Here is a 26,184-nt window from a genome sequence, read left to right as displayed (position 1 = left end):
AAGACAACTTCAGCATTTGTTACTACTAAAAATAATATGTGCACCAGTGGACTTATTCCGTGAATTCTGCTTCTGTCTCAATTATCTGTTTACATTGTCAGCATCTCATATTCTTTTCACTGAAGCCCTTTCAGTTCTAATTCATTGCTTCTAGCATTTGTGCCTTCCATTTTTGCTTGTTTTATTTGCTAGGAGCCTCCAGTAAGCCAGTCATCCTGAGATGAGGGGGATAGTTGCATTTAACTCACATGGCAATGCTGTAAAATTCTTTATGGTCCTTGAAGCAAAATTACCAAAGGGTAGCTTTACTACTGTATGGAGCTTTTTTTTTCCAAACAAGGTCATAAAAAACACTGTCAATTAGCACTCAAAGAGAGATGTGTCTCCCTCATATCTGAAATTTGGCTTTCCATTACCTTTGTGTATTGTCCAACATAATCACAGTTGAAGAGGCAGGAGGCAAACCTAGAGCCATCATTTTTAATTGGTTTTCTTTATTGTAAGAGATTCTTACTAAAATTCTTCTAAGGCAAGGATAAGATAGGCAAAGTTGGGAACCAGTGACCCTCCAGTTGATGTTGGACTGGAACTCCCATCATCCTTGACAGTTGTCCAGGCTGGCTGGGGTCTATGGAGTCCAAAAACAATTAAAGGGACCACATGTTCCCCAATCCTGGTTTATAGCAGATGCATAGAATTTCTCCAGCTTAAAATAGCAGATGAGATCTTAATGGAACATTTCATATGGAAGGTGGCTGTTGGGGGAGGAGGAAGGCCTCTGGTGCTAGATTTCTTCTTTCTTTCTTTCTTTCTTTTTGTAGAGGCACAAAATGGCAATTTGCTAATTTCCTGGTACATTATGCTATATTAAATTGTCTAAACTTTAGGGACGCTTTATAAATTACTACTTTATTTTAAGTTTACAAATGAAAAATATGATGCAACAAATGCATGTTGCTATGCAGGTGTACTTGGCAAGGATCTGTTATTGTCTACAGGTCTCTGAGTTGATGTTCAGTGACAAGCCAGGTTTTGGTGTTCCTTAATGGTCCAGTTTGCGCATAGCACTACATCACTTGCATGCACAAACTGGAACAAGGCAGACTAAAGTCTCGTGCTCACATGCTCTTTTCCCTCCTCCTACACTGTGTGGATAAGAACTTGGCTGGTCTTTGATTTCAGTTTATCTTGGCTTGCTGCCTATGATCAGAGACCATGGTTTTAATCCAGACTCTTGCCAGTCTCTGTTCAGCAGGCTTATTTAACTAACCAGAATTTGTGATATGCCCTGGATTTGGTTCATGGAAAATTTCAGAGATAAGTGAAACTAAATGCTAGTGAATTGCTGTTCCCAGCCACGCAGAAGGAATTGGGGGGGGGGGGGAGTGACCAAACCCTAGGTTTTTTTAATTACGTAGACTCATTCCAGTTTGTGTACTAGCAGTAAAACACGGTTTAGTGTGAAGTCCCGGTGCATCCAGTGTGAGAAATGTTAGAATGTTCATTTAACTTCACATGGGTGTTGGTTGAATAAAACCATTTCTAGGGTATCTCTCATACATATTGTTATATATTTATACCAGCACAGGTTCATGTTGGGAGATCATTGTGGCAACAGTGACTTGATTGAGGTAGTACTATGTCTTAAGTTTAACCTTGTTGCATTCGCTGAACATCAGGTGTCCATATGTGTGGACAAGATGGAGGAGAGGCTTATCATTAGCATCTCCAGGTAGAAGTGGGAAAGTCCCTTCTATGAAACTCTGGAGAGGTGCCCACCATCAAGTGTAGACAGTACTGACGGTCTGAATCGTTGTCGAAAAGCTTTATATGTAATTTACTTTTTCATCAGGAATATGTCAGCTGCACTGTGAAACAAGTATAACTTTACATTCCTATCCCATTTGAATGTGAAGGGTGGTTGAGAAACCTGGTGGTGTTTTTTTACATGGGGGGCAGGTGAGAAATCACATAGGCTTCTGAAGATGAGACCATTTATGTGGCTGAAGAATTACTGCTGAATATGTATGCAATGCTTGTGAAAATTAGAAAGTTATATTCTGTCTTGCTGGATGTGAGGTGTCTCATCAAAACCAGCACATAAAGTACAGATTATTCCTTTTTATTGGGTCAGCTCTTGCTCTGAGCAAGATTGCCCAAGTTTCCCAAGCCTTGCAGACTGCTGCAGCAGATAAATGTTGCTGTGCTTCAGTCCCTTGTAGAAAGTGACCTTGTTAGAATAGGATTGAGAAAATGAGAAGAAAGTTGCATCCAAATGCAAAAAAGGACAGAGTAATAATAATTGTGACAGTTTCTTTATCAGTGGCGTAGTGTGGGTTGTCAGCACCCGGGGCAAGGCAAGTAATTTGCACCCCCTAACCCGTGGATTTGCGCCCCCTAACTCCCAGATGGTGCGCCCGGGCCCCCCTGCACCCCCCACGCTATGCCACTGTTCTTTATGTATTTGAGTCTCTTCCCATAAAATGTCAAGAAGCAATGAAAGATCAAAATTCAGCAAATACAACTTCTCATTCTTGCCTACCAATACTTTATACGTTATTAAAGTCCTTTCCCTTTAGTCTGTCTAGCTCTCAAAAACATATTGAAAATTTGTCTTGAGAATCTTTACACCTCTTGTTGACCATCAGCATTACGCTTTCCATTTTTAAGCTTGGAATAGAGTAGTTGCTTTGGAAGAAATTGATGTTGGAGAATAGTTTCTTCAACACTGGTGATCTTTGCTTCTTCCAGTACACTGGCATTAGTTTGCTTGTCTTCACAAGTGATGTGTAAAAATTTTTTGGAGACACCGTTGATGGAATATTTCAAGGAGTTGGAGATGGGGTTTATGTAGTCCATGTTTCACAAGCATACAGTAAGATTGGTAGTACAGTAGCTTTGTAAACAAGCATTTTGGTTTCCCTGTGAATGTCCTGGTCCTCAAACACTCTGCACTTCAGTTGGGAGAAAGCTACACTCGCAGAGCTCAGGTGATGCTGGATTTTGGCATCAATGTCAGTCCTTGTGGAAAGATAACATTACACCATTGAGTTGGTGTTCCTTTACAGGTCATGTGATGGGCCAAATTGTTGAATTGAGTCTGATTTGATGAGCACAGGAACTCGACTTCATTCATGATTGACTGAAAAATCCTGGGCTGACTTCTTCAGTTTATCACTGTTAAATATGCAAAATGTTTCCTCCATCTCCATTCTCAGAGCAGCCATGTAACAATAGGTCATTAATGATCCCTTTTTACAGTTAAGAGATTTAGGTTAATAAGTGGCCAAAGATTAACAAGGGACTGCAGAGGGGTTTTTGAATTTTAACCTAGACTCCAAACTAATGTATCTACTGTGTACATATTGACACAATGCTAAAACCTGCCTGGCTTTATTTCAGACTGTTGGTAACATGCAGTGTCCCCTGTTGACTGGCATCAGGACATTGCCGACCTTGGAAGCAAAGGCACCTGAAAGGCCTTCAAGCAGAAGCAGAGATCTGCCCAGAGAAGAAGAGAGGGAGAAAAAGAAAAAAAAGCACAAGAAAAGATCCCGGTCAAGGTCAAGGTCACCTCCTTCCAAATATCACTCTTCGTCTAAATCCAGGGTTCGATCACATTCAAAAGCCAAGCACTCACTTCCCACTGCCTATAGAACTGTCCGGCATTCCAGGTGGGTTTTCTGAACTGATGTTATTGTTAAGTGCTTTTCTACGCTCATTTCTTTTCCCTCGGCGGTGCCGCCTTTGTGAGGCTGCCATACATGCTATCTATTCACCAGGTTCAGATTAGATCTTTATGATATATTGCCTAAAACTGTAATGTCTCAAGCAAATGCATGTTTTGTTTTTGTACTTGTGCCCTGTCTTCCACACATTAAAAGGTTATAGAGAGCTGCAGCTGATCACATGGGGCACACACACCTTATGCTGTTTTGGAAGCAAGGTGTGTCATTTTAAAATAAAGCACTACTTCTGTGGCCTCAGAGAAGCCACCATTTCTCAGCCTCCCTGTCCCCCCAAAAAACCCACCCTCCAGCATTGTAATATGGGAATTAAAATATAGGCCTCCTGCTTTACAGGGTTGCTATAAAGATTACAGAAGCTCAGTACTTGAGATATTCTGAGCCTTAACCTATATTGAACTTTTTTTTTTTAACTGGGCATAGCATAGCCACCCAGCAGTTTTGCTTTTGCTTTCAGGAGCACAACTTAACTTGGTTTTGTACTAATAAGTTGGCACACATTTTGTTAGGAACTGGTGTTAAAACTTTGTTTTGATTTGAAGGTTAACAACCTTTAGGACTCGTTTACCTCAAGAAGATGAATTGAAGTTCGGGTAGTCTGTGAGTTTGAACGCTAACAGATTAGATTAAAGGGCTTTTGGAACAAATGGCACTGTGCACAATTCATACCTTGCACAAAGTGATATTCAGAGTCAGTCTAGGGGCATCCTGCTGCTCCTTTTTTCCTTCTTCACTGAGTTACCAGGCCAATTTTGAAAGCAGGCATGGTCTTGTTCTAAAAAAAACCCAACAACGTTGTGTGGGAATGTGGTGCTATTCGGAGCAAGCGGCATTCCTTGCATAACCGAGCCCTAGCAAAGCTTTGTGTGTTCTCAGCATATATTTACCACTCTGTGGTCCCTGAAATAGATGTGTTTCATGTTTTTGGACTAAAGCTCCCATCAGCCACGGCTAGCATGGCCCTTGATCGGGGATGATGGGAGTTGTAGTTCAAATCATCTAGAGGGCATCAAATTGGGAAAGACTAGTGTACACAGCCCTGAGCTAGTCAGACAAATAATCCAACCTAATAAAAGGCAGCTTCCTGTGTTCCAGCACTAGCATATATGGGGCTAGAGGGCCTCTGGTAGCAAATGGTTCCTCAAACCTTGTGCAGCTTCAGATGCACCTTGGAAACCTGATAGCTCTTAGCTTAGAACCACAGTTACAACTTTTAAAGGACCACACCATTGTAGATAGAAGTTAGGGTTAGGGTACCTAAAAGGGCCAGACACAAAGAGAGCATGACTAGGGAATGGCTGTACAAGTGCTGTACAAGTACTTGTTCCCATTTGGACCTGTTGCCAGCGGGAGGATATTGGGGGGGGGGGGGAGAGACAAGAATCTTGATGGGGTCTGGATTCCTATATTATATTAACCATATTTCTCAAAGACCAGGTGCTGGTCTACAAATCAGTCCACATGTGCAGCATATACGTACGCCCTTTTTAATCAACTTTTCCCTGTAGAGATTTTTGCTGCATAGCAAAGCCATTCATGGATAGCAAATATGAATTCATTTTGGTAGAAATTTTTGTCCTGCCTTTAAAGGGCTGAAGCGCCACTCAGGGCAGCTTACAACTATTTGAAATCAAAATGTCATAACAAAACAATAAAAGGCATTTTAATACACATTAAGCATGCTAGCAAGGCAGCATTAAAAATGCAGCCAGACCACAGATAAAAGCATAACCTTTATATAAAACAGAATATACTTAGCAGGCAAAAAGCCTGCAGGAATAAAAATGTCTCTTGTCTTTCACCAGCTGGTAAAGTGAACCTTCTGCATTTCAGCATGGCAAGATACTCCACAGTATCAGTATGTCCTGTTGTTGGGTGGCCATATTAATATGATTCAGATACATTACTGTGAGGAAAACCTCAAGTTTTCTTTCCTTGTCAGCTTTCTAGATTCATTCCAGCTTTTCCCTATTGACTCATGCCCCAGTGGAGGATCTGTTTCCCTAACACATAGGAAAAAATGATCACTTTGGGGCCCCTTTTGTTGAGCTGAATCCAGCACCTGATCCTTGTGTTTGCTCGGTTGGCCTCACACATAAGCATAAAATGGATCTCAATATTGCAGTGATTTAGTAGCTGTGAACCGTCAGTCTTGGAATACCTAATGCATGGTATCCTGGTTGAGAAAACTTAGAGTTAATACAAATAAGGAACATATTAATTATGAATATGTAAATGTTCTTTATTTTTGCTTACAAAGTTTGTTGAATGAGGTTGGCATTGTATGTCGGAGGGTGGAGGCAGAGATAAGTTCATAAAAATAAGTGGTTACACAGTGAGTGATTTAATTTTGCAGTTAGGTTTTACACCTGAAAATCCTCAGGCCACTTGTTCACCAAGTCCCACCTACAGAAAGATACAACACTTTCTCTGGGGGGCCTATCTGTCTCGGGCTGCGCCTGATAAATGGGTGTGGAGGATTGTCAGACTCCGAAGTTTGCATTTCAGTTGAGCCAAGAATTTCATTTCACATTAATTTTCTTTATGTATTTCACTAATAGATTACTTTGCTAAGCCACCTACTCTGTTTACCCAGCTAACAAACCCTGTATAGTAATTAGCAGAGAGAGGCATGATTAAAGGATTACTTTTAAGATTAGCTGATTGGCAGAGGTAAAGTTAACATGCTTATTGTCTCAGTTTCAAAGAATCAACTAGGCTAGGGCGCAAAATGGTTTCCCTTTGTTAAAATGGTGCAAATTTGTGTGCTGCGTTGCTTCAAAATCCATTCATTTCCCTTGGAGGCAACATCTTTTCGCACCAATGCTGCTGCTTAAGATGTAGGATTATATGCCAAATCTTTCCAACATAATAGAACTTTAAACAGACCTTGTTTAGCAACACAATTGAAAGGGAAGGCCTTATTAATATTTCACACCTTATCAAATAATATCCTTAGGATTTATCATGTTAAAATAAGGCTTTTATTCAAGCTAGTAAAAGCAGCTCTTCTCTATTTATTACTGTGGGGTGGGGCGGGAAAGTATCATAGTCAAAGCTATGTTTGTTTATAGATGATAGATATAGATAGATGATAGATAGATAGATAGATAGATAGATAGATAGATAGATAGATAGATAGATAGAGTTTTTTTCTGTAAAGAAAATGTTTAGGGGTACAGTACTCTCATTTTGACTCAAGAAAATCACCGTTTTATAGTTCAGATTGGGAAAAATACCGTATTTTTCACTCTATAAGACGCACCAGACCACAAGACTCACCTAATTTTTGGAGGAGGAAAACAAGAAAAAAATATATTCTGAATCTCAGAAGCCAGAACAGCAAGAGGGATCGCTGCGCAGTGAAAGCAGCAATCCCTCTTGCTGTTCTGGCTTCTGGGATAGCTGTGCAGCCTGCATTCGCTCCATAAGACGCACACATATTTCCCCTTTTTGGAGGGAAAAAGTGAGTCTTATAGAGCAAAAAATACAGTTAATAGAGTAAATGGACAAAAGTTCAAAGATTCACAAAATGTTTACCCCTTTGCACCCCCAGAGGACAGTAGAACCACTTGAAATTAAAGAACATGACACAGCTACTTAAAAAGTAGTTTAAACAAATAGCTTCCCTATTTGTCTGAGCCCTTGTAGGCTGAAGCAGTTGTAATCACACTTCCTTTAAAAATTCAGCTGCAGTTGAGGGATCTGAGCCCTTTTAGTGACCCTTCTTAACTTCCCATAGCAGCCTATTTATTACTATTATGAAGGTGAAGTGTGTGCATCCATATCTAATCCCAGAATCCGCAGGGATGTAGAGCATGGAGCCATGGCTGAGCAGCCCATCAGTGGGAGCAGCATCTGAGTGCAAGAGCTCTCAAGCAGCTTCATTAGTGCAAAGAGACGACTGCTGAGCCTTTAGAGGAAAATCCTGCTAAAGCATCAAGGTTCTGACTGATCTCCAGCTTCTTCAGTCTTGGTTTTTATCCCTCTTTACTATTACCGCTATCACCGTCCTTCTGTGAAAGATCGGGGATAAGATCAGATTTTCAAGGCAAACTGCAGTCACTCTGCAGTGCAGTACATAGCAGCTCCCCCTCCCCCCCAAAAAAAAATTCTTAGCACCTCTAGGTTAGGACTGCGAGAGAACCGTGTCTGAAATTCTGGAGTGCTGCTGCCAGTCTGGGTAGGCAGTCTTGAGCTAGATGGACCAGTGGTCTGATTCAGTATAAGGCAGCTTCATTTGCTCACCTACTTAACATATCAAATCACTACTTATCAATCTTAAAATGCACATGGCTTTGGAATCAAATAATTGAGAACTCAAAACGTGTGTGGGTGTGTGGAAGAAGGACCCTCAGGAAGCTGACAGTATCTCCAGTGAACAATATGTTGTCTTAGAATTGTAGAGTTGTAAGAGACCCAGAGGATCACCCAGACCAACCCCCTGCAATGCAGGAATAATCAGCTGGCCCATACGGGTTATCCGAACCCATGATGACCTTGGCATTATCAGCACCACACCTTAACCAACTGAGCCACCTATCTGCTGGTTCTTTAAATATATGTATATATATTTGTGGTGTAACAGGATGTACATCTTGAAATGAGGTTTTGAAGATAATGCACACCTACTGCAATCAGGTAATGAAATTAAGGCCCATCCCTTCCCACTCGGGATTTTGAACATTTCCCTCCTGTTCAGGTCTCGCTCAAGATCACCCAGGAGAAGAGCTCACACACCTGAAAGGCGCAGGGAGGAGAGGAGCGTCCCAACTGCATATCGTGTCAGCAACAGTCCAGGAATGAGTAGGCGGCGCACACGTTCCAGGTATGAGGCTGTGTTTCAGTTGAAGGTTTCCCTGGCTTTTTTGGCTTTTTACTTCTTTAAAATTTTCCTATTTGCAAAGTGGCCTACAACATTGCTTGCTTGTTTGATATGCCGTCCTCCAGCCAGGTATCACTGGGAAGCTTACAGTATAAAAACACAAGGTTACATAACATAATGACAAGCAAAACAACAACACACACACACCACACCACACACAGAGAGCTTAAAAGGCCATTGGTAGGTTAATTAGTCAAAAGGTCCAGGAGAAGAGGAATGGTTTTTTCCTGGTACCTAAAGATACGTAATGAAGGCACCAGCTGAACCTCCCGGGGGGGGGGGGGGGAGAGTGTTGCCATCCTCCAGACCTGTCATGCAGGGGGCACAAGAAGATACAAGGGGGCCTTGTATGATGATTGCAATTACTTAAAATAACATGCAACTTTTAAAAAAACGAATTAATGCAGCAGCAGCCCCATTTCAGAAATTTAGCTGTAACATTCTAAAACAAGTTTGTCTTTCGGAATGTTAGAGGTTTTCTTTGTTAATTTCCAGCTTGCATGCTGGCTGGAAATGTTGGAAGTTAGGAGTCCAAAGTATCGGGGGGGGCATCACCTTAAATACAAAATACAGTGCTTTCTTCCTTTCAAATGCACCTTCCTAATTTCAGAGTGGTTCCTTGTAACAAGGAACATCACAGCCTTCATAGTCTTTTCTGTGCAACAAAAGCAAAAAGTACTATCAAACTGGATGTACAGTTGCTTGGCAGAGTTGAACAGAAGAAAGGACCTTATGTTTTTATATTTATCTTGGGCTTATCAACTTCCTGGTAGTGTGTTGTTGAGAGTCCAGTACTGTCTATGTATGTGGTGGAGCTGTGAGTAATTGGGGGGGGGGGTTCCCCCTGAAGTTGCAGACTGCCACTTTCCAAGCTGTTAATTTTTATATCTGTTGGGGACATCTGCCACTGACAGCTTAAAAGTCCTTTCCCTTTTATAGTTTTGCTAACTGCTCTGTTGTGACTGCATGATTTGCTCTGTGATCTCAGAAAGTAAATAAAAATTCTTCTACCTTTTTCATCTTTCTCATTGTACATAAAAGACCGATATGGAGGCAAGCAAAATGCACGCCACAAAGCTGATGGCTGAGGAGATAATGGGGATAATTAATAATGGCCAAACAATAAATCCTGCAGTGGTAGGACCATGGTCATAGGAACACATAGCTATGGTTCCTTAATAACGCAGGATCCTACCCATCCCAGTACTCTGTGTACATTGGATTATCAGCTTTCTGGACAATGTCTGGGTATTTGTGGGTTGCCAGCAGTCTCTCTTTTTCTGGAAAGCTTTCAGTTGCAGAAATCACTTGCCAGTTAACTGGCAGCAAGCTGGAACAGACGGGATAAATATGTGTCTTATCTTAGACATAAATGTGTCATTCACAGAATATCCACATTTTGAGCATAATGCCAGTAAATTGTCTTAGACGTTAAAAACAAATAGAAGTTAGACTTGAGTGCATTCTCTTCATGCTAGGTTGTCAACATACCCCAGCATGAACAGTTTTGTACTCTGAGAGAGGGTAAGCCTTTGGATAATATGTGAACTGGCACAATTGTTGTTGATTAGTCGTTTAGTTGTGTCCGCCTCTTCATGACCCCCTGGACCAGAGCACGCCAGGCACTCCTGTCTTCTATTGCCTCCCGCAGTTTGGTCATGTTTGTAGCTTCAAGAGCACGGTCCAACCATCTCGCCCTCTATCGTTCCCTTCTCCTTGTGCCCTCCATCTTTCCCAACATCAGGGTCTTTCCCAGGGAGTCTTCTCTTCTCATGAGGTGGCCAGAGTATTGGAACCTAAGCTTCAGGCTCTGTCCTTCCAGTGAGCACTGAGGGCTGATTTCCTTCAGAATGGGTAGGTTTGATCTTCTTGCAGTCCATGGGCCTCTCAAGAGTCTCCTCCAGCATCATAATTCAAAAACATGAATTCTTCGGCGATCAGCCTTCTTTATGGTCCAGCTCTCACTTCCATACATCACTACTGGGAAAACCATAGCTTTAACTATACGGACCTTTGTCAGCAAGGTGATGTCTCTGCTTTTTCAGGTGCTGTCTAGGTTTGTCATTGCTTTTCTCCCAAGAAGCAGGTGTCTTTTAATTTCGTGGCTGCTGTCACCATCTGCAGTGATCATGGAGCCCAAGAAAGTAAAACCTCTCACTGCCTCCATTTCTTCCCCTTCTATTTGCCAGGAAGTGATGGGACCAGTGGCCATGATCTTAGTTTTTTTTATATTGAGCTTCATCTCCCAGAGCCCTTCATTTTTAGTAGTCTCTTTCTTCAATAGAGATTGGATATCCTGTTAGAGATTCAACGTGGTACTGTATTGCATTATATTTGGCTTTCTATCCAACGAAGGAGGAGGAGAAGTGAAGGCACACATAGGCCCTAGATTGGCTTCCCTATCATAAGAGTGCTAAATTTTTCATGCAAGAAAATGAACCCAAAAAAATGGCTTCCTCTCTGTAATCTCTGACAGATGCCACGGGTTTTTACAAGCAGGCATCCATGGTAAGCAAAGACTGCTGAAATCACATTTACCATAGAAGCAGAATTAATATTTCCTTCCCTCAACCTTTTCTGTATATTATGGACTAATTATCTGCATATTTCTTGTCTGTACTGCTAGTGCTTGGTTTACTTTTCTCTGTTCATGTGACATTCCGTCTCAGCATGTAGTATATGATTCTTGAAAGTTGCTTCTGACACGTGAGCAAAGAAATCAACTTATTTTAGGTAGGCCTGTTTGGTTTCTGTGCTTGTTGCCTGTTTCCCCTCCTTTGCCCCTGCCCAAATCACACACAAAGCCTAGCTTTAAAAAGGTGATGATCTTACATTAATATATTACTTTTTTTATTGGAGCAAATGGTGGCTAAAAAATAAACTATATTGAGGCTTGGGGGGGGGGAATCTTTGTCTCATCTGGATTGAGCTTCAGTTTCTTGGCTCTCATCCAGTCCATTACTGAGGCAAGACGAAGAGCATACTCCAAACCTCCAAATAAACCCCACTCAGTGTTTTCATGTAGATGTTTAAAAGCAATAGGGGGTGAAATTGAACCCCAAGAAACCCCACATTGACAGCTTCACGGGGCTGGAGAACACTCCCAAAGCAATCCCGTCTGGAAACATCCATCCAAGTAGGACCGGAACTACCACAAAGTGGTTCTACCAACCCCTAACTGACAGCTGCTTCAGAAGGGTACCATGGTTGATGGTATCAAAAGCCACTGAGAGGTCGAGGGGAATGCCATGTTCTTTCCTGTGGCTTATATATACTTTTTGCTGTTTCTTTCCCAATGAGATGTGAGCTGGGTAGCGAAGCATTATTATTAATTAGCCACTTGGCCTCCCAATGTACTTGCTTCTGTGTACATCTTGGTTGGTGAACTTTGACAAATTCATGGAGGATAAGGCTTTAACAGTGGCTACCCGTCATAATGGTGTTTTCTCCAGCTCCAGTATCAGAGGCAGTATTATTTATTTAAAGGCATTTACAAGCCTCTTAATATTTAATATCTCTTTAAGTGGTATACAAAAATACAAGCATTTGAACAGAAAAAAAAGATTAGAAAACAGAAATCAAGTTATTAAATAGTCCAGTCTTACGAGTCAGCAAAAGACTAGGCAAAATACCCTACCAATCAATAGAAGCAACTGCTGGATGATGTTTCATTTATGGTAGAGGGAAGATGGTTACAGTGCAGGGCAATGGCCAAAAATCATTGTTTTTGTGTTACCACCCTATGATGTTCTGTGGTGCCACAAGTAAAATTTCTTCATAAAATCTCTCTTTCCAGGAGTGGGTGGGCCTTCAGGCGACCTATTTCTGAGTTTATGGTTTTAAATGATAGCAACCCGACCTTGAACACAGCCCAGTAGCTCATCCGTTGCAAGTGCACTTGCTTCACCATAAGTGCAACTTGTTCATCTCCAGATTCTACACTTAGTATGGCGCAGCTTTCTGCACCAGCTGCAAGTGTCCAAACAAGTCCCAAACAAAGCCCCACATAGAGTGCCTTACAGAAGTCCAGTTGTGATGTTCCGAACGCTTGAATCATATCTACACCTTATATTTAAAGCACTATACTATGTGAACAGTCATGGTTTTCCCCAAAGAATCCTGGTAAATGTAGTTTGTAAGGAGAGTTGTTAGGAGACTCCTGCTCCCCTCCTGGAGCTACAGCAGGCATGGCCAAACTTGGCCCTCCAGCTGTTTTGGGACTACAATTCCAATCATCCCTAGCTAACAGGACCAGTGGCCAGGGATGATGGGAATTGTAGTCCCAAAACAGCTGGAGGGCCAAATTTGGCCATGCCTGAGCTACAGTATCCAGAGTTCCCTGGGAAGAGGCATTGATTTTTAAACCACTCTGGGAATTGCAGCTCTGTGATGGGATTCGGGGCCTCCTCACTGTCAGCACCTTTGAAAATGACAGTTCCCTGGAAGCCATTACTGCTAAAGTTGCTTATTAGTGCTTTAATGGTAAGATGTGGGTGTGACTTTCAGAAAAACCGGGGGCTTGTGCAAACTTGCTTATCTAGCTTGTTCCTTAAACTATTCTGTTCTCCAACAGCAGTTACTGGGGTGGCTCAGAAAGAAATGCGCAGGAGGTGGTACGCTCACTCCATGGATAGCTCTGACTTTTCAGTCTGAAGGTGATCCTTTGGTTAGCAAGTGCCTTTTAAAACAGTTCATTAGTTGGGATTTTAATAGGAGGGACAATTCCATGGAGACTGTTCCTTTCATCTGCCGCAAATACATTTAGAAAATGACACTTCGCAGTTTTTTGCAGGCCCCGTTAAAGCAATCAACCTCATACAGTTGCCTCAAGTGTATAGCTTGTAAAAAGTTAGAGCAAGGCACCTTGGCTGCCACAGCTAAGGTTAATATTTGGGGTTGTTCATCATACTTGTAAAAAAAAGGGGAAAGCACAACACAGCAGGCAAGAGAAATGTAAATGTGTTGAGTTACAGCTTAGAAGGTTGAACTGGTAATCTTAATTAAAAGTAATTTGATGCTGGCAAGTTGTTAGGTAGCTCAGGATGGCCTATAAAAAGTCTATGCAGCTGGTATGTGTTGGGCACCTGGGCAAGTGTTGGAAAATCAACAAGAAGAAACTGCAGCTGCCAACCATGTGCAAGATTCAGGCTTTTCTCCCCCTTATCGGTACAAATGCCATTTTTCAGGCAGCCTGCTTATAATCTTGCGTGTGGTGGCAGCTGTACACAATCAGCCGGCTGTGTAAGAAGCTGTCACAGCAGGATTGCTAAAGCAGCTCTAATATGGTTGTGTTGCGTGCTGTCAGCCTGCAGAGCTTCTGGTGTAGGAGCTACTGTTTAGTTTTATTTAGAGCATCATTATGCATGTTTCACTTCTCCAGAAGGGGTGTTGACACTCTTGGCTCCCAGGACAGGTTCTTCAGCTTCTCTTTAAGAGAGCACGAGTGAATGATGCTCTTCCCCTTCAGGTCTAGGTTCACATTGTGAACTCCTGTATTAGGGCATGCGTTCTCTGACTGGCAGCAGCTCCCCAGAATCTCAGATAGAGACTTCCCATGACTACACTCCCTGCTGAAATACAAGGGGCATCTGGTTGGCCACTGTGATAACAGGATGCTGAACTAGATGTCCGTTGATCCAGCAAGCTATTCTTATGTTCTTATCTCTGTTGGCATTCCACCAGCTTTTGAAGATGTGCCTGTTTACACAGGGATCTCTTGCATCTCTAATAATAATAATTTTTATTTATATCCTGCCCTCCCTGGCCAAGGCCGGGCTCAGGGCGGCTAACACCAAATATATAATACATTAAAAACACAAAATCAAACAATTGATTAAAACGCAGTTCAAAATTACAGTAAAATCAGAATAAAATTAAGTGGCCAACCCACGAATCACAGCCATGAAGGTAGGAATATTAAATATTTGCCAGGCCGGGTCACCCGTGCTGGTCCCATATGGGCCAATGGAAAGGGCCAAGGGGGCCACTTACAATACAGGGTTTCATGGAATGAAGCTGGTCAGACTGGGCCTGGACCAAAAGCCTAGCGGAACAGTTCCGTCTTGCAGGCCCTGCGGAAAGATGTCAAATCCCGCAGTGTCCTATTGACCTGCGTGTCCTATTTCCATTTCTGTACTATTTTTAATGGGATTTGGTTTTTTAAAAAGTATTTTAATATGGCTGTTAATTTTAATCTTTTGAGTGGAACAATAGAATCGTAGAATTGTAGAGTTGGAAGGGACTCCGGGGGTCATCTAGTCCAACCCTCTGCAATGCAGGAATCGCAGCTAAAGCAGCCATGACAGATGTGGATTCCCAATCTCTGCTTTAAAAATCTCCAATGAAGGAGAGTTCAGAGCCTCCCAAGGGAGTCCATTCCACTGTTGAACAGCTCTTACTGTCAGAAAGTTCTTGCTGATTTTTTTTATATTTAAATTATGGGTGGTTATATTTAAACTTTGCACAACTGGCTTTTATGCTGTGGAAGTGATGTAAGTCAGTAGTAGATCATCTCGTTTGCATGCAGACAGTTCCGGGTTCTATCCCCAACATCTGCATGTAGGGCTGGGAGAGTACTCCTGTCTGAAACCCTGAAGAGCCACTGCTGGTCAGTGTAGACAATGCCAGTTCCTCTAATGGTGTGACTCAGTTATAAGGCAGCTTTCTATGTTCCTGCTTTTTAAACCTCTCAGAAGCCTATTTTGACATTTAAGTGCATATTAATTGAGGTGGTGGTGCTGGTGATGCCAAGGAGATTGAACTTCAGGCCTACTGCAGCCATGGTCCCGCCTGTAAATGCTTGAGCCTTTAGCTGTGCTACTATTTGTTGTAGCATGGCATTCAAAGGGTACTTGAAATTCAGGTGCAATATCTGGAACAGAGGTCCCCAAACTTATAGGGCCTACCGCCCCCCCCCCTTTTAGGAAACAAATTACTCTGCGCCCCCCTGCAAATTTACCTTCTTTAAGCGAACAAACAGAAAGATGCAGTGACAAAGTTGCGTTCTTTTATGGATCTGTATTTCTACCTGTGTACGCATGGTTTTTCAAAGCTGGATGAGGATGGGGACTAGGCCCCATGGGGTGGACCCAAGTGAAGCTTGCTGGCTCAGTCCGATCCGCCCCAGGCACAGAGCCAGCACCGCAGCCTGCAGTGAGGGGGGGGAAGTATTTGATCCCCTGCTAAATTTGCTCATTTGCCCCCTGACAAAGAAATGACCAGTTCATAATTTTAATGGTAGCTTTATTTCTGGGGGTTTTCCTGTTGTTATTCTGTCTCTCACAGCTACAATAAACCTACCTTTAAAATTATGGACTGGTCTTTTCTTCACCAGAGGGCAAACGGGCAAATTTAGCAGGGGATCAAATACTTTTTCCCTCACTGTAACTGCCATTGGCCAAATAGTCAGGCAAGCTGTGGTCCACTTCCTGGGCATGGGTGAAGACTAAAAGGGTTCACCCAAGCATTGGGAAAAACCCTCACCTCCAGCACGACTGCTGTATCCAGGGGAGGTGGTCTCGCCGTCCCACAGTGGCGCCCAACCTGGCGGTAAGCATCATTACACAACAGATGAAACATGTACAAATGGTTTCTCTAAAATTTCTTCTTTCTCTATGTTTCCACCACCCCCTTATTTTTATTCAATGTCCCCCTATTGCACCTAAGGCTACTACTGCCCCCCTTGGGTTTCAGCATGCCCAAGGAGCAGCATCACCCATTTTGGGAAACATTGATCTAGAGGTTCTCCCTACTTCATTGCCTACTAGTAGTGCAGGAATACTGGGTTGTCTTCTCTCTGTCCAGTAGGTGGCAGGACCTAGAAGAAAGATACTCCCCTGGGAATTGCACTTCCTGGCCAGAGCTAGCCTTTCCCTTGCCTTATCAGGAAATGCATGCTGGTCTGCCCCTGAGTTGAATGTCCTGATGAAGCAATTGGGACAACTTCACCAAGAGTATGTGGCACGAGTCATCCCTTGGAGACAGATGCTATCATGGAAGCTGTATGCTACAGGGCTGGTAGCTGTCTCAGCCCTGTGATAGATTGCCGAGTACTTTGTTTTGTCCCTTTGTTAAATCTACAGTAAAAAGGGTTTTATGTGACCATAAAACTTCTGCCTCCTATGCTAGCAATTTTCACTTATGTCTGCCAGTTACATTACCAATTCAAAACAACCTCATGCTGACTGCTGCAGCGAGATGGTTTGAATTAGTGTTTTTAGATTCCCATGCGAAATGTTGTTTTATTTGGAAGCTTTTTATAAGAATAACCCTGTGTTTCTTGGATTTAAGAGGCCATCTTATGTAAAAACACAGCGTGCACAACTGCGTAGCAAAGCTGCAAAGTCTGCATGTTGGCCATATTGTCTAGGTGTGGGGGCTTCCCAAAATGGGCTGTGCCATGGGCACACATGGTGCCTTCATAGATTAGGTGTCTGACAACCAAAGAAAAGACTTGCCCTTGTAAAGATGCCACCCAGTTCCAGGTACATATATTTTAATCTGCCTGGGTCTTTTCATTACATTATTGGATTAGAACTTCGATTAAGAACTTGCTTTCTTATTTGACAGCATTTATATACGGCTCAATAACAGTGTTCTCTAGGTGGCAACTGTGCACTGGTTAATTTTATTATTTTAAATTCATTGTTTTTATTATTTTATATTCATTGTTCATAACTCACTGATCATAAGCCACCCTGGAAGCATGTCAAACTGAAAAGCCATGGTGTTTACACTTGCTAATTTTTTTCTTATTTTCCATTGTGCCTTAAGTGTGCATAGCACTTTACAATATGCAGTGGGAAAGGTCTCTACCCCAAGGAGCTTACAATCTCAAATTTAGCCCAGAGGAGACCAGAGAAGAGGAGGCAAGGACTAAACAGGAAAGCAATTTGCAGTTGTTTTAGTTTTATGTACTTAAGCTCAGTTCACACTGGGTTACAGTAAGACATAGATCTTCAAGCAGAGGGTTAGGATGTACAGGAATGTCAGGCAGATGAGAGCTGAGCCAACAGAGTTAACAGGGGCTGGAGCAATTGAGAAATGCATTGGCTGGCTTCACAGTTTTCCCCACGTTTTGTTTTTTGCATAGCATACATTGTCTCTCTCTCTCTCTCTCTTCTCTTCTCTTCTCTCTCTCTCTCTCTCTCACACACACACACACACACACACACACTCAATGATTCACAATATATTGCCAGGTCAAAAATTATGAAACCGCAATCACGATTTGGACTTCAAACTGGTTTTGGGCGGTATATCAATATTCTGCCCATCCCTAGCTTCTACAGCATGGGTAGGTAAACTAAGGTCCGGGGGCCAGATCCAGCCCAATTGCCTTCTAAATCCGGCCCGCAGACGGTCCGGGAATCAGCAGGTTTTTACATGAGTAGAATGTGCCCTTTTATTTAAAATGCATCTCTGGATTATTTGTGGGGCATAGGAATTCATTATTATTTTTTCAAAATATAGTCCAGCCCCCCACAAGGTCTGAGGGACAGTGGACCAGCTCCCTGCTAGAAAAGTTTGCTGACCCCTGTTCTACAGCTTTGTAAACTTCTGGAAGGGATCTATGCTGGGACCAGAATGTGCAGGTATCAGCTGTGCCCACTTCAGACAGTCTCATATATTCTGGTGGGCTAGAAGGAAAGAGCACAGAGCTGTGAATGTATGTCAGAGGGATATTTTAGTGTGTTGAAGAGGATGGAAAGAGATTTGTAGCTGGCTCTGTTCTAATCACAGGAGTGGAACGGAATGGCTGTGGATACCTGTAGGAATCCAACAGCAGGTGAAAGAAAGTAGAAGAAGGTGAGAGAAGGAAATGATTGAAATGTGTGGGAAGGGAAAGTGGAATAAGATGTCAGCAGAGAGAGAAAGGCAACAGGCTGACAGCTGGAGCGTAGAGAATTGTGAAAGAAGGCAAGAATGGCAACAGAAGGGACTGGGAGAATGCAAGAAGGAGGCAAAGAGAAGGCAGAAGGTGTGAACAGGTGACAGAGGACAAAAGGTGCAAGGAGGTAGGGAGGGGCAAAGTGAGAGAAAGAAAGGCAGTGGCAAAAGAAATGGAAGGAAGGGGAGATGCAGGAAGTGAGGGAAAGTTCATAGAATCATAGAGTTGGAAGGGGCCTCAAGTGTCAATTAGTCCAACCCCCTTCAATTCAGGAATCCGGCCCTGGATGCACTTGAATCACCAACCTTCCAGTTAACAGCCAAATTCACTGGTACCTCTGGATGTGAACGGGATCCGTTCCGGAGCCCTGTTTGTATTCGGAGCAGAAGGCAACCCATGTGCATGGGTTGCGATTCACCACTTCTGCGCATGCACATGATGTCATTTTGAGCATCTGCGCATGCGCGAGCGGTGAAACCCAGAAGCAATGTGTTCCGTTACTTCCGGGTCGCCACGCAGCGTAACCTGAAAACGCTCAACCTGAAACGACTTTAATCCGAGGTATGACTGTTCCACAGAATCCTGTTGGGTGCCTCAAATTATTATTTTTATAATAAAATGCAAACATAATAATTATGACTTGCCCTCTTGCTCTGTATCAAAATAGGCTTCCCTGAAAGGGAAGCGGAGAGAGGGCAGAACTATTAAAGTTGTGTGAAATGTGGCAAGATGCCAGCAGATGAAAGTGATCAAAGCTGTTGAGGCATTTAGAACAGTGTTTTTCAACTAATGTGCCGCGAGATGTTGCCTGGTGTGCCGTGGGAAAAATTGAAAAATTCGAAAGATTTAAAAATAAAGTATTTTATAATTTTTCATATTTCTGTTTACTTACTATTTCATAATAAAGTAATTATAAAATACTTTCTTTGTGTTTATTTGATTCCTATTCAAGAGAATTACTTTATATATAGTCAATATAGGCACAGAGTTAATTTTTTTAACATTTTCTAATGGTGGTGTGCCTCGTGATTTTTTTCATGAAACAAGTGTGCCTTTGCCCAAAAAAGGTTGAAAAACACTGATTTAGAAACATAGCATTCCCGTTTTCCAAACAAGCCACTCGAGATATTTTTTTCAACGAAAGGACAACTAGTTTTTGAAGAGCAGGAAAACTTTGTTCCCTCTATGACAGGAGGAGGAAGTGTTTTGATCCACTTTGCTCACAGATCTGCTCCAAATCTAATTTTACAGTTTGGGCTACGTTAAAAAAAAAAAGTCATTCAAAGAAAAATACTGAGACTTTGGTTGCGGTGCTATTTGGAAAAAGTCCTTGACAGGTTTCAGACTGTCACACCGTTTTTTTCAAATGAAGATCATACAGTAAATTTTGCTTCTATCAAAAGAAATATTATATCTCTCAAAAAAATGTGTGAAGATTTATAGCAGATATGATCATGATTCACTGTGGGTGCACGAGTCACCAGAATTAAGCTTTGAGTTCCAGAAATAATTCCTTGAACTGTCTTGTTACACAAGTGTAAAAGTGCAAGTTCAACAGATAACATTACTGAAGTTCTGGATTTCGGTTAGTAAAGAATACCCAGGAAGCTGCCATTCATCTGCTGCCATTTGGTACTACCTATCTTTGTGATACCACCTGTCTTTGTGAACAAGACTTCTCAACAGTGGTAACCGTAAAAACAAAAAAAGCCCCAGATTTTAGCTGTAGGAAATGAGATAGGAGTTAGCCTTTCTAATATCACCCCTCACCAGAATGAAATCTGGAGAACACAGCCAGAACATCCCACTGAAATTGTGAGGGGGTCTATTTTTAAGTCACTGCTTCTTGATAAAGTATAAAAATCACTGGGTTTTTATTTAGGAGCAATGCTAAGGTAACACTATGTATATTGCTTTGTGAATTGCCATTTTAGGATCGCTAAAGTGTGTTAACACCAGTAAGTGTAAACTGAAAGTGAAACTTTGAAAGTAGGTCCATCTTGCAGGTTGTGAGTCAGAGGTGGGACTTCGGTGTGGTCCAGTTGAAGACCACTGCAGTAGGGCATGGAAATCAGGGGGTTGTGCCATATGGAGGCAGCAGGAGGAAATGGAGTTGCTTATAGATACAGCTACTTGCCACAGGCTTTGGTTTCTGTGCTACAGTTTCTTTCGCCATCTGCAAAACCAAATATTTATAGATGATTAGGTATGATCTTTGCAATTTTCATTATACAGTGGTACCTCGGGTTACATACGCTTCAGGTTACAGACTCTCCCAGCCCATAAATATTACCTCGGGTTAAGAACTTTGCTTCAGGATGAGAACAGAAATCGTGCAGCGGTGGCGCAGCGGCAGCAGGAAGCCCCATTACCTAAAGTGGCCTTCAGGTTAAGAACAGTTTCAGGCTAAGAACGGACCTCCAGAATGAATTAAGTACGTAACCAGAGGTACCACTGTATAAGTTAAAAGGGTAAATAATTATTCATGGTCCAAACTAAAGTTATATTGTGTGGAGGGTTGTGAGTCTCACTATATTTTAACGTTGGCAATAAAAAAAGAGGTGTATTTGATGCAGAGAATGGGTGTCTGTTTCAGTGGAGCTGAAAAGACCTGGGAGATTACATTCTTTCTGTAGCTGATGGCACAGCTTTATATTAATCAATATATTACTTTGTCTTTTCCCCCCAGAAGTCCTCATGAAAAGAAGAAAAGGAGATCTCACTCCCACACCAAGTCCAAAGCGAGGTCTCATTCGCCATCCATCTCTCCAGGCAAACAATCTGCACATAAGAACTCCACCCATTCAGCCAGTGTCTCTCCTGTGGAGAGTAGGGGATCCAGCCAAGAACGTTCTGGGTAATGAGCCCTTTCTAAATTCTAGGCACTGGCACTTCCCTGGTGCAAAACACTGCAGCTAGACTGTTGATGGGAAATTTCAGGAACCAGGGCAGTGACTTGATGCTTTTTACTGCTTAGCAGGATAATACAGAAGGATTCATACACACAGCAAATGAGGCAGGATTGTATATTGTTGTGCAGCAGGCGAGGCGTCATAATTTTTGGAAGCTCTCCTGCATTTAAAGTTCCAGCAGCAGACTACTTCTTGTAAGTGGAAAACCAGCACTTCTCCATGATGTGCCAGTTTTCTACTTGCAATAATTTTTATTTTTTGCATGATAGCATTTAATTAAGGATTTTCTTCAGTCAGAAGTCAAATACAGTCATACCTTGGTTCTTGAACAGAATGCGTTCCAGGAGTCGGTTCAACTTGCAGAACTGTTGGAAAACCAAGACGCGGCTTCCAATCCAAAGCAGCGCCAGACATTTGGCTTCTGAAAATAGTTCAAAAACTGGAACGCTCACTTCCAGTTTCCGATCATTTGGGAGCCAAAATGTACGAGTTCCAAGGCGTTCGGCAACCAAGGTATACCTGTAGTTCACTTTTCACGAGCATATCTATACCTACTGTTTCCAAGCAGCTGCAGCTTCTCCTTGCATTAATTTTAGGAATGAAATGCTTAGCCTCTGTCCTGTGAATACAACCACCTCACTGGATTCATCACGGTTTAATCGTGGTTTCCCTAGGTTCTCCATAGTGATGGGTTTTGTCTTGTTTTGTTTTTTTCTATTCTCCTGCTTTGAATGAGAGAGCACTGGATACTGGGCTAGGATGTTGCAAGTCACTCCAATGAGCTGCTGCTGCTGAGAGAATCTGACATATCTCTCAAGTGCATGGGGAAAATGGTAGTCAGTGTCCTTTGGCTCTCTTTCAGCCGTAACTTAGCACCAACTGCAGTCATAAACCGCTTATGAGAATACACCAAGGATGAGAGAATTCACATAGCTCAGAACAGCTTCCATTTATCTAGATATGTTTTAAATCATGGCACCTCCATTTGATGATACCCAATTATGTTTAGCCTTACTTAAACCTTAACCTGACTACTCATAGGTACCCACATCAATTGTCTCATTAATCTTTACAAGAAGCCTAGAAGGCAGACGAGTATCATCAATACGGGGACAGGGAGGTGGTGGGATGACAGGCTTTGAGGGGCTTGTTAAGACTTTCTGCTGAATTCATGGCAGAGTTGAGATTTGAACTTAAAGCTCATTCTCTTAACCAATACATTTCATTCACTTGGGGATTTTTTCATGTTTGAAGTATCTGGATATATTATATTGGTTCATTAATTGTCTATTACTTGATTGTCTTGACTGAATGTCCTCCTTTAAAAAATTCTTTTAGGGGAGTTTCTTTGGAAAAAGACGGCCAGATCTCTTCAGCGATTGTGTCGTCAGTGCAGAGTAAAATAACTCAGGTACCACTTGAAACGTTCCATTTAGTAATGATTACTAAATTGTCTCAATTTTGTAATGCTCACATTGCATTTTGTTTGAATTGCTGTTTTCAGTATTGAAAAGAGCACTGCAAATGGTATGTAATCAGCATATACTTCCAGATTTTAAACCTGTTTTGTTACAAAGCTGTAGCCTCTGGTATTGCTCCCTTGAATGACTCTTCCCATTCCCCTTTTCTGCCTCTTACACCTGGAATTCTCTCCCAACTGTATAGTGCCCCCTTCCCTTCCCTTCCCTTCCCCTCCCCACCCCCGCTTCAAACCGATCCGCAGACCCTTGCTTTTCCACAAATACCCTCCAACACTCACATGCACACACACACACAGAGCAAAGTCTTTGTAATGATCATCGGTTAAGGGTACCCAGTCCCACAGCCTCTTTCCCAAGGTTCTTGAGTCACTGTAGTTTTGACCAAAAAGCAAGGTAAGCTTGATCATCAATGGCTTGGATCACAGGGAGCGGAGGAAAACAGAGTGGGTGTAGCCCCCCAACCGTGTCCCGCACATGCACCCCTTCTTCCCATATATGCAAGTGGCTTCCAGTCTCCTGCTTGGGAGAAGCAAACCACTGCACTTGGACAAAATTCTCTTTCCCGAACCATGGCAAATCCATCTCTACCTGGCACAGCTTGCTGCAACCCCTCCCTGTGAGTCCTTGCATCGCACACACAGACCCCCCCTTCCTCCCATTCTTCATGGTGATAAGCATTTTGCTACTTGTAAACTTACAGAATATTTCTAATTAAAGCTGATGAGTACTTTGGAAATAATTAGAATATGTTGTTAACTAGAATAGTGCAAGGACCACTGCACTGTCAAAAGATACAATGAGGTTTGCTTACTGATTTGGGTATAATAAGAGCACCCCCTACTTCGTTGTGGGTCACCACTTTAGTGCAGTGCCTTGAATCATCACATCTAGCCTTCGGCACACTAAGCAAAGTGCATAGAATGTGTTCAATTTCCTTCACGCAATATAGTCAAGAAAACAATAATTCTGTGATCACACTGTTCAGTTTCACTTGTCTTAAAAATGCATCTTTTTGTTTTGCTTATTGCAAATTTAATTTGACTCGGCAGGATAGCTCCTAAACGGATATTTGAATTTTTCTTAATATGTTAGTCTTGAGAAATTGTGTTTGGTGCTTTTAATAATTTGTGTCATTTTTCAAGAGTGCAATTATTGAACAAGCAGCGTTCTGCTTGCTGTTTTTGTTAGATATGATCCTTTTATACTTAAATGGATAGAAATTGGTGGAGTTTTGATTAAGAGAATTAACTCCTCTAAAGGAGATGCAGCCTGATCCTGGAGAGCCTTGCGTGGCTTTCAGAGTCTCCCCACACTCCCTCTTTAAACCTATGAGGTTTAAAGGGGAAACATGGGGAGACTTTCAGAGCCCTTAGCATGTGGGAGGTGGGTACAGGGGTTCAGTGTACAGCATATTTTTTCATCTTCCCCACCTGCCACCTGCTTGCTCATCTGTTCAGATATTTAAAGGGGCAGGTGGGAGAGAGCAGAAAGAGAAATTGGACTCCACCGGCATGCCAATATTACCCATAGAGACAGGTTCCTCACCCCTGAAATAAACCATCATGCATACATGTCCTGCAGCCCATCTCTGCCTTCAGTAAAAGTGTGGCTCTTTCAAACCATAGTGAGTAATTTAGACCTTTCAGAGCAAGTGAGTAATTTAAGACTGCCACAGTTCTCAGTTTACCTAAAAGATTACATTGTGCTCTGGGATATCTCCTGCATAAAGTGCAAGCGGAGTTGCAATTCAGTGCCTTTGGCTTCTTTAGAAATTTGTTTGAAAATGCTTCTCGGCATCCTGGAATAGCTCACTTTACATCGGACGTTTTAAGTCCTCCGCGTTTCACCTGTTTGCCTCAGGATTTAGAAACTGTGTCTTTGCCGAGAAATTCTGTATGCAAGTTCAGGCGTTGGAAGGTTAGGGCCACGCATACAAGCCCTGCCATCAGTTTACCCACACTTGTGGTCCCCCATCTACTCAGGTCCCCAGCTTCCCTGTGTTGAGTGGGGAAGATCTGCAGGGGGCTGGTACTCATGTAGGACGTCTCATGAATTGGGAGCCCTGATATATCAGGGTCTCCAGTCATGTGCGGTGTTCTGCTGGTGTTCAGGCAAACACAAGAACAAGCCACCAGCAGACCTTCCCGCTCAACACAGGGAAGACCTGTTCACAAATTCAGTTTTGTATCTTCAGGAAAATGCCTGGAACACCCTTTGTATTACTTTTTCTACATTTTGCCTTTTATCAATTGAGGAAAATCTCCTTTTTTGTATGGTACATGCAATTTCTGTCTCTATATCAGAGGTAGCCAACATGTTACTCTCCAAATGTTCCTGGAGTCCAGCTCCCATCATCCCTGACGGCTGGTTGTGCTGTTTGGGGCTTATGGGAGCCACCACATTGACTTTTCTTGCTGTGTACAATGTGAACATCCTCAGCACGACTTTTCTGAAAAGCTCTCAATGTTTCCTGTATTTGTTGCAGGATCTTATGGCCAAGGTGAGGGCAATGCTCGCAGCTTCCAAAAACATCCCAACTAGTGCCTCCTGAGACCAGAAGGAGGGACTCTTCAGAATACCGTGTACAGAAGGAAACTTGGTTCCAGTGGTTCCCAACAGCAGAGTTCAAGGAGCTGACATCCTTGTTGTGTACAGAAGATCTCATTGGAACCTCAATGATTTTTCCACGTCAAACTTCCTTTTGATAAAATAAGCCTTTGGGGGTTTTGTAAATTACGTTTTGACCAGTTCTTCAGTAAGAATCTTACCATGAGCAATGTCTGTATATTTGTAAATAAAATGTTCCTGCGGATGTTAACACAAATTAAAATGCAGATAAACCATTTTTATTAGATACTTTCTGGAAATTGGTTTTTTTCTCTTACTTGATTACTTTGGATCCACTTTTCAATCCGGGTTCTCCAAAGCAGTGTGAACAAATGAGAAATTGCAGCATAAAGCCATAAAAAAAAACTTTAAAGGCAAAGTTTATGAAGACCCTGCCCCAAAGGAAAACTCTTTAACTGTCTAGACAGGTGCCCATTTTATAGTAGTGTATGGTACTCTAGTGAAGAGTCTGTTCCAGAGATTAAAGACCATATCTGGGGGAATCTTGTTCTTAAAAAGGCTGGGGGCCCTAAGACAAGAATTGAGTTTCCTCAAATATACCAGATTCTGATTAGAAAGGGCTTTAAAGGTAAGCATCAGCGCTTTGAATTTAGCCTGAAAACTAGTCAGCAGCCAATGGAGTTCATATAAAATAGGCATGTTA

General features: G+C 42.3%; 1 protein-coding gene across 6 annotated transcripts in view; it reads left to right on the top strand.

Annotated features, from left to right (window-relative positions):
* Window positions 1-25,767, top strand: part of SFSWAP (splicing factor SWAP) — a 102,306-nt gene extending 76,539 nt beyond the window's left edge. For all 6 annotated transcript variants that reach the window (XM_081893293.1, XM_081893292.1, XM_081893294.1 and 3 more), the window contains 5 exons: window positions 3,403-3,674; window positions 8,449-8,574; window positions 21,210-21,377; window positions 22,771-22,843; window positions 25,399-25,767. In XM_081893293.1, coding sequence (XP_081749419.1) covers window positions 3,403-3,674; window positions 8,449-8,574; window positions 21,210-21,377; window positions 22,771-22,843; window positions 25,399-25,464 — 705 coding nt within the window. In that variant the 3' untranslated portion in view covers window positions 25,465-25,767. The remainder of the gene's footprint in view (window positions 1-3,402; window positions 3,675-8,448; window positions 8,575-21,209; window positions 21,378-22,770; window positions 22,844-25,398) is intronic.
* The last annotated feature ends 417 nt before the right edge of the window (window positions 25,768-26,184 follow it).

This window comes from Podarcis melisellensis, assembly GCF_964234715.1.
Source record: "Podarcis melisellensis genome assembly, chromosome: 16".
NCBI classification, from domain to species: domain Eukaryota; kingdom Metazoa; phylum Chordata; class Lepidosauria; order Squamata; family Lacertidae; genus Podarcis; species Podarcis melisellensis.
Note: the sequence above shows the minus strand (reverse complement) of the source record. Positions and strands in the feature narration are given on the sequence as shown.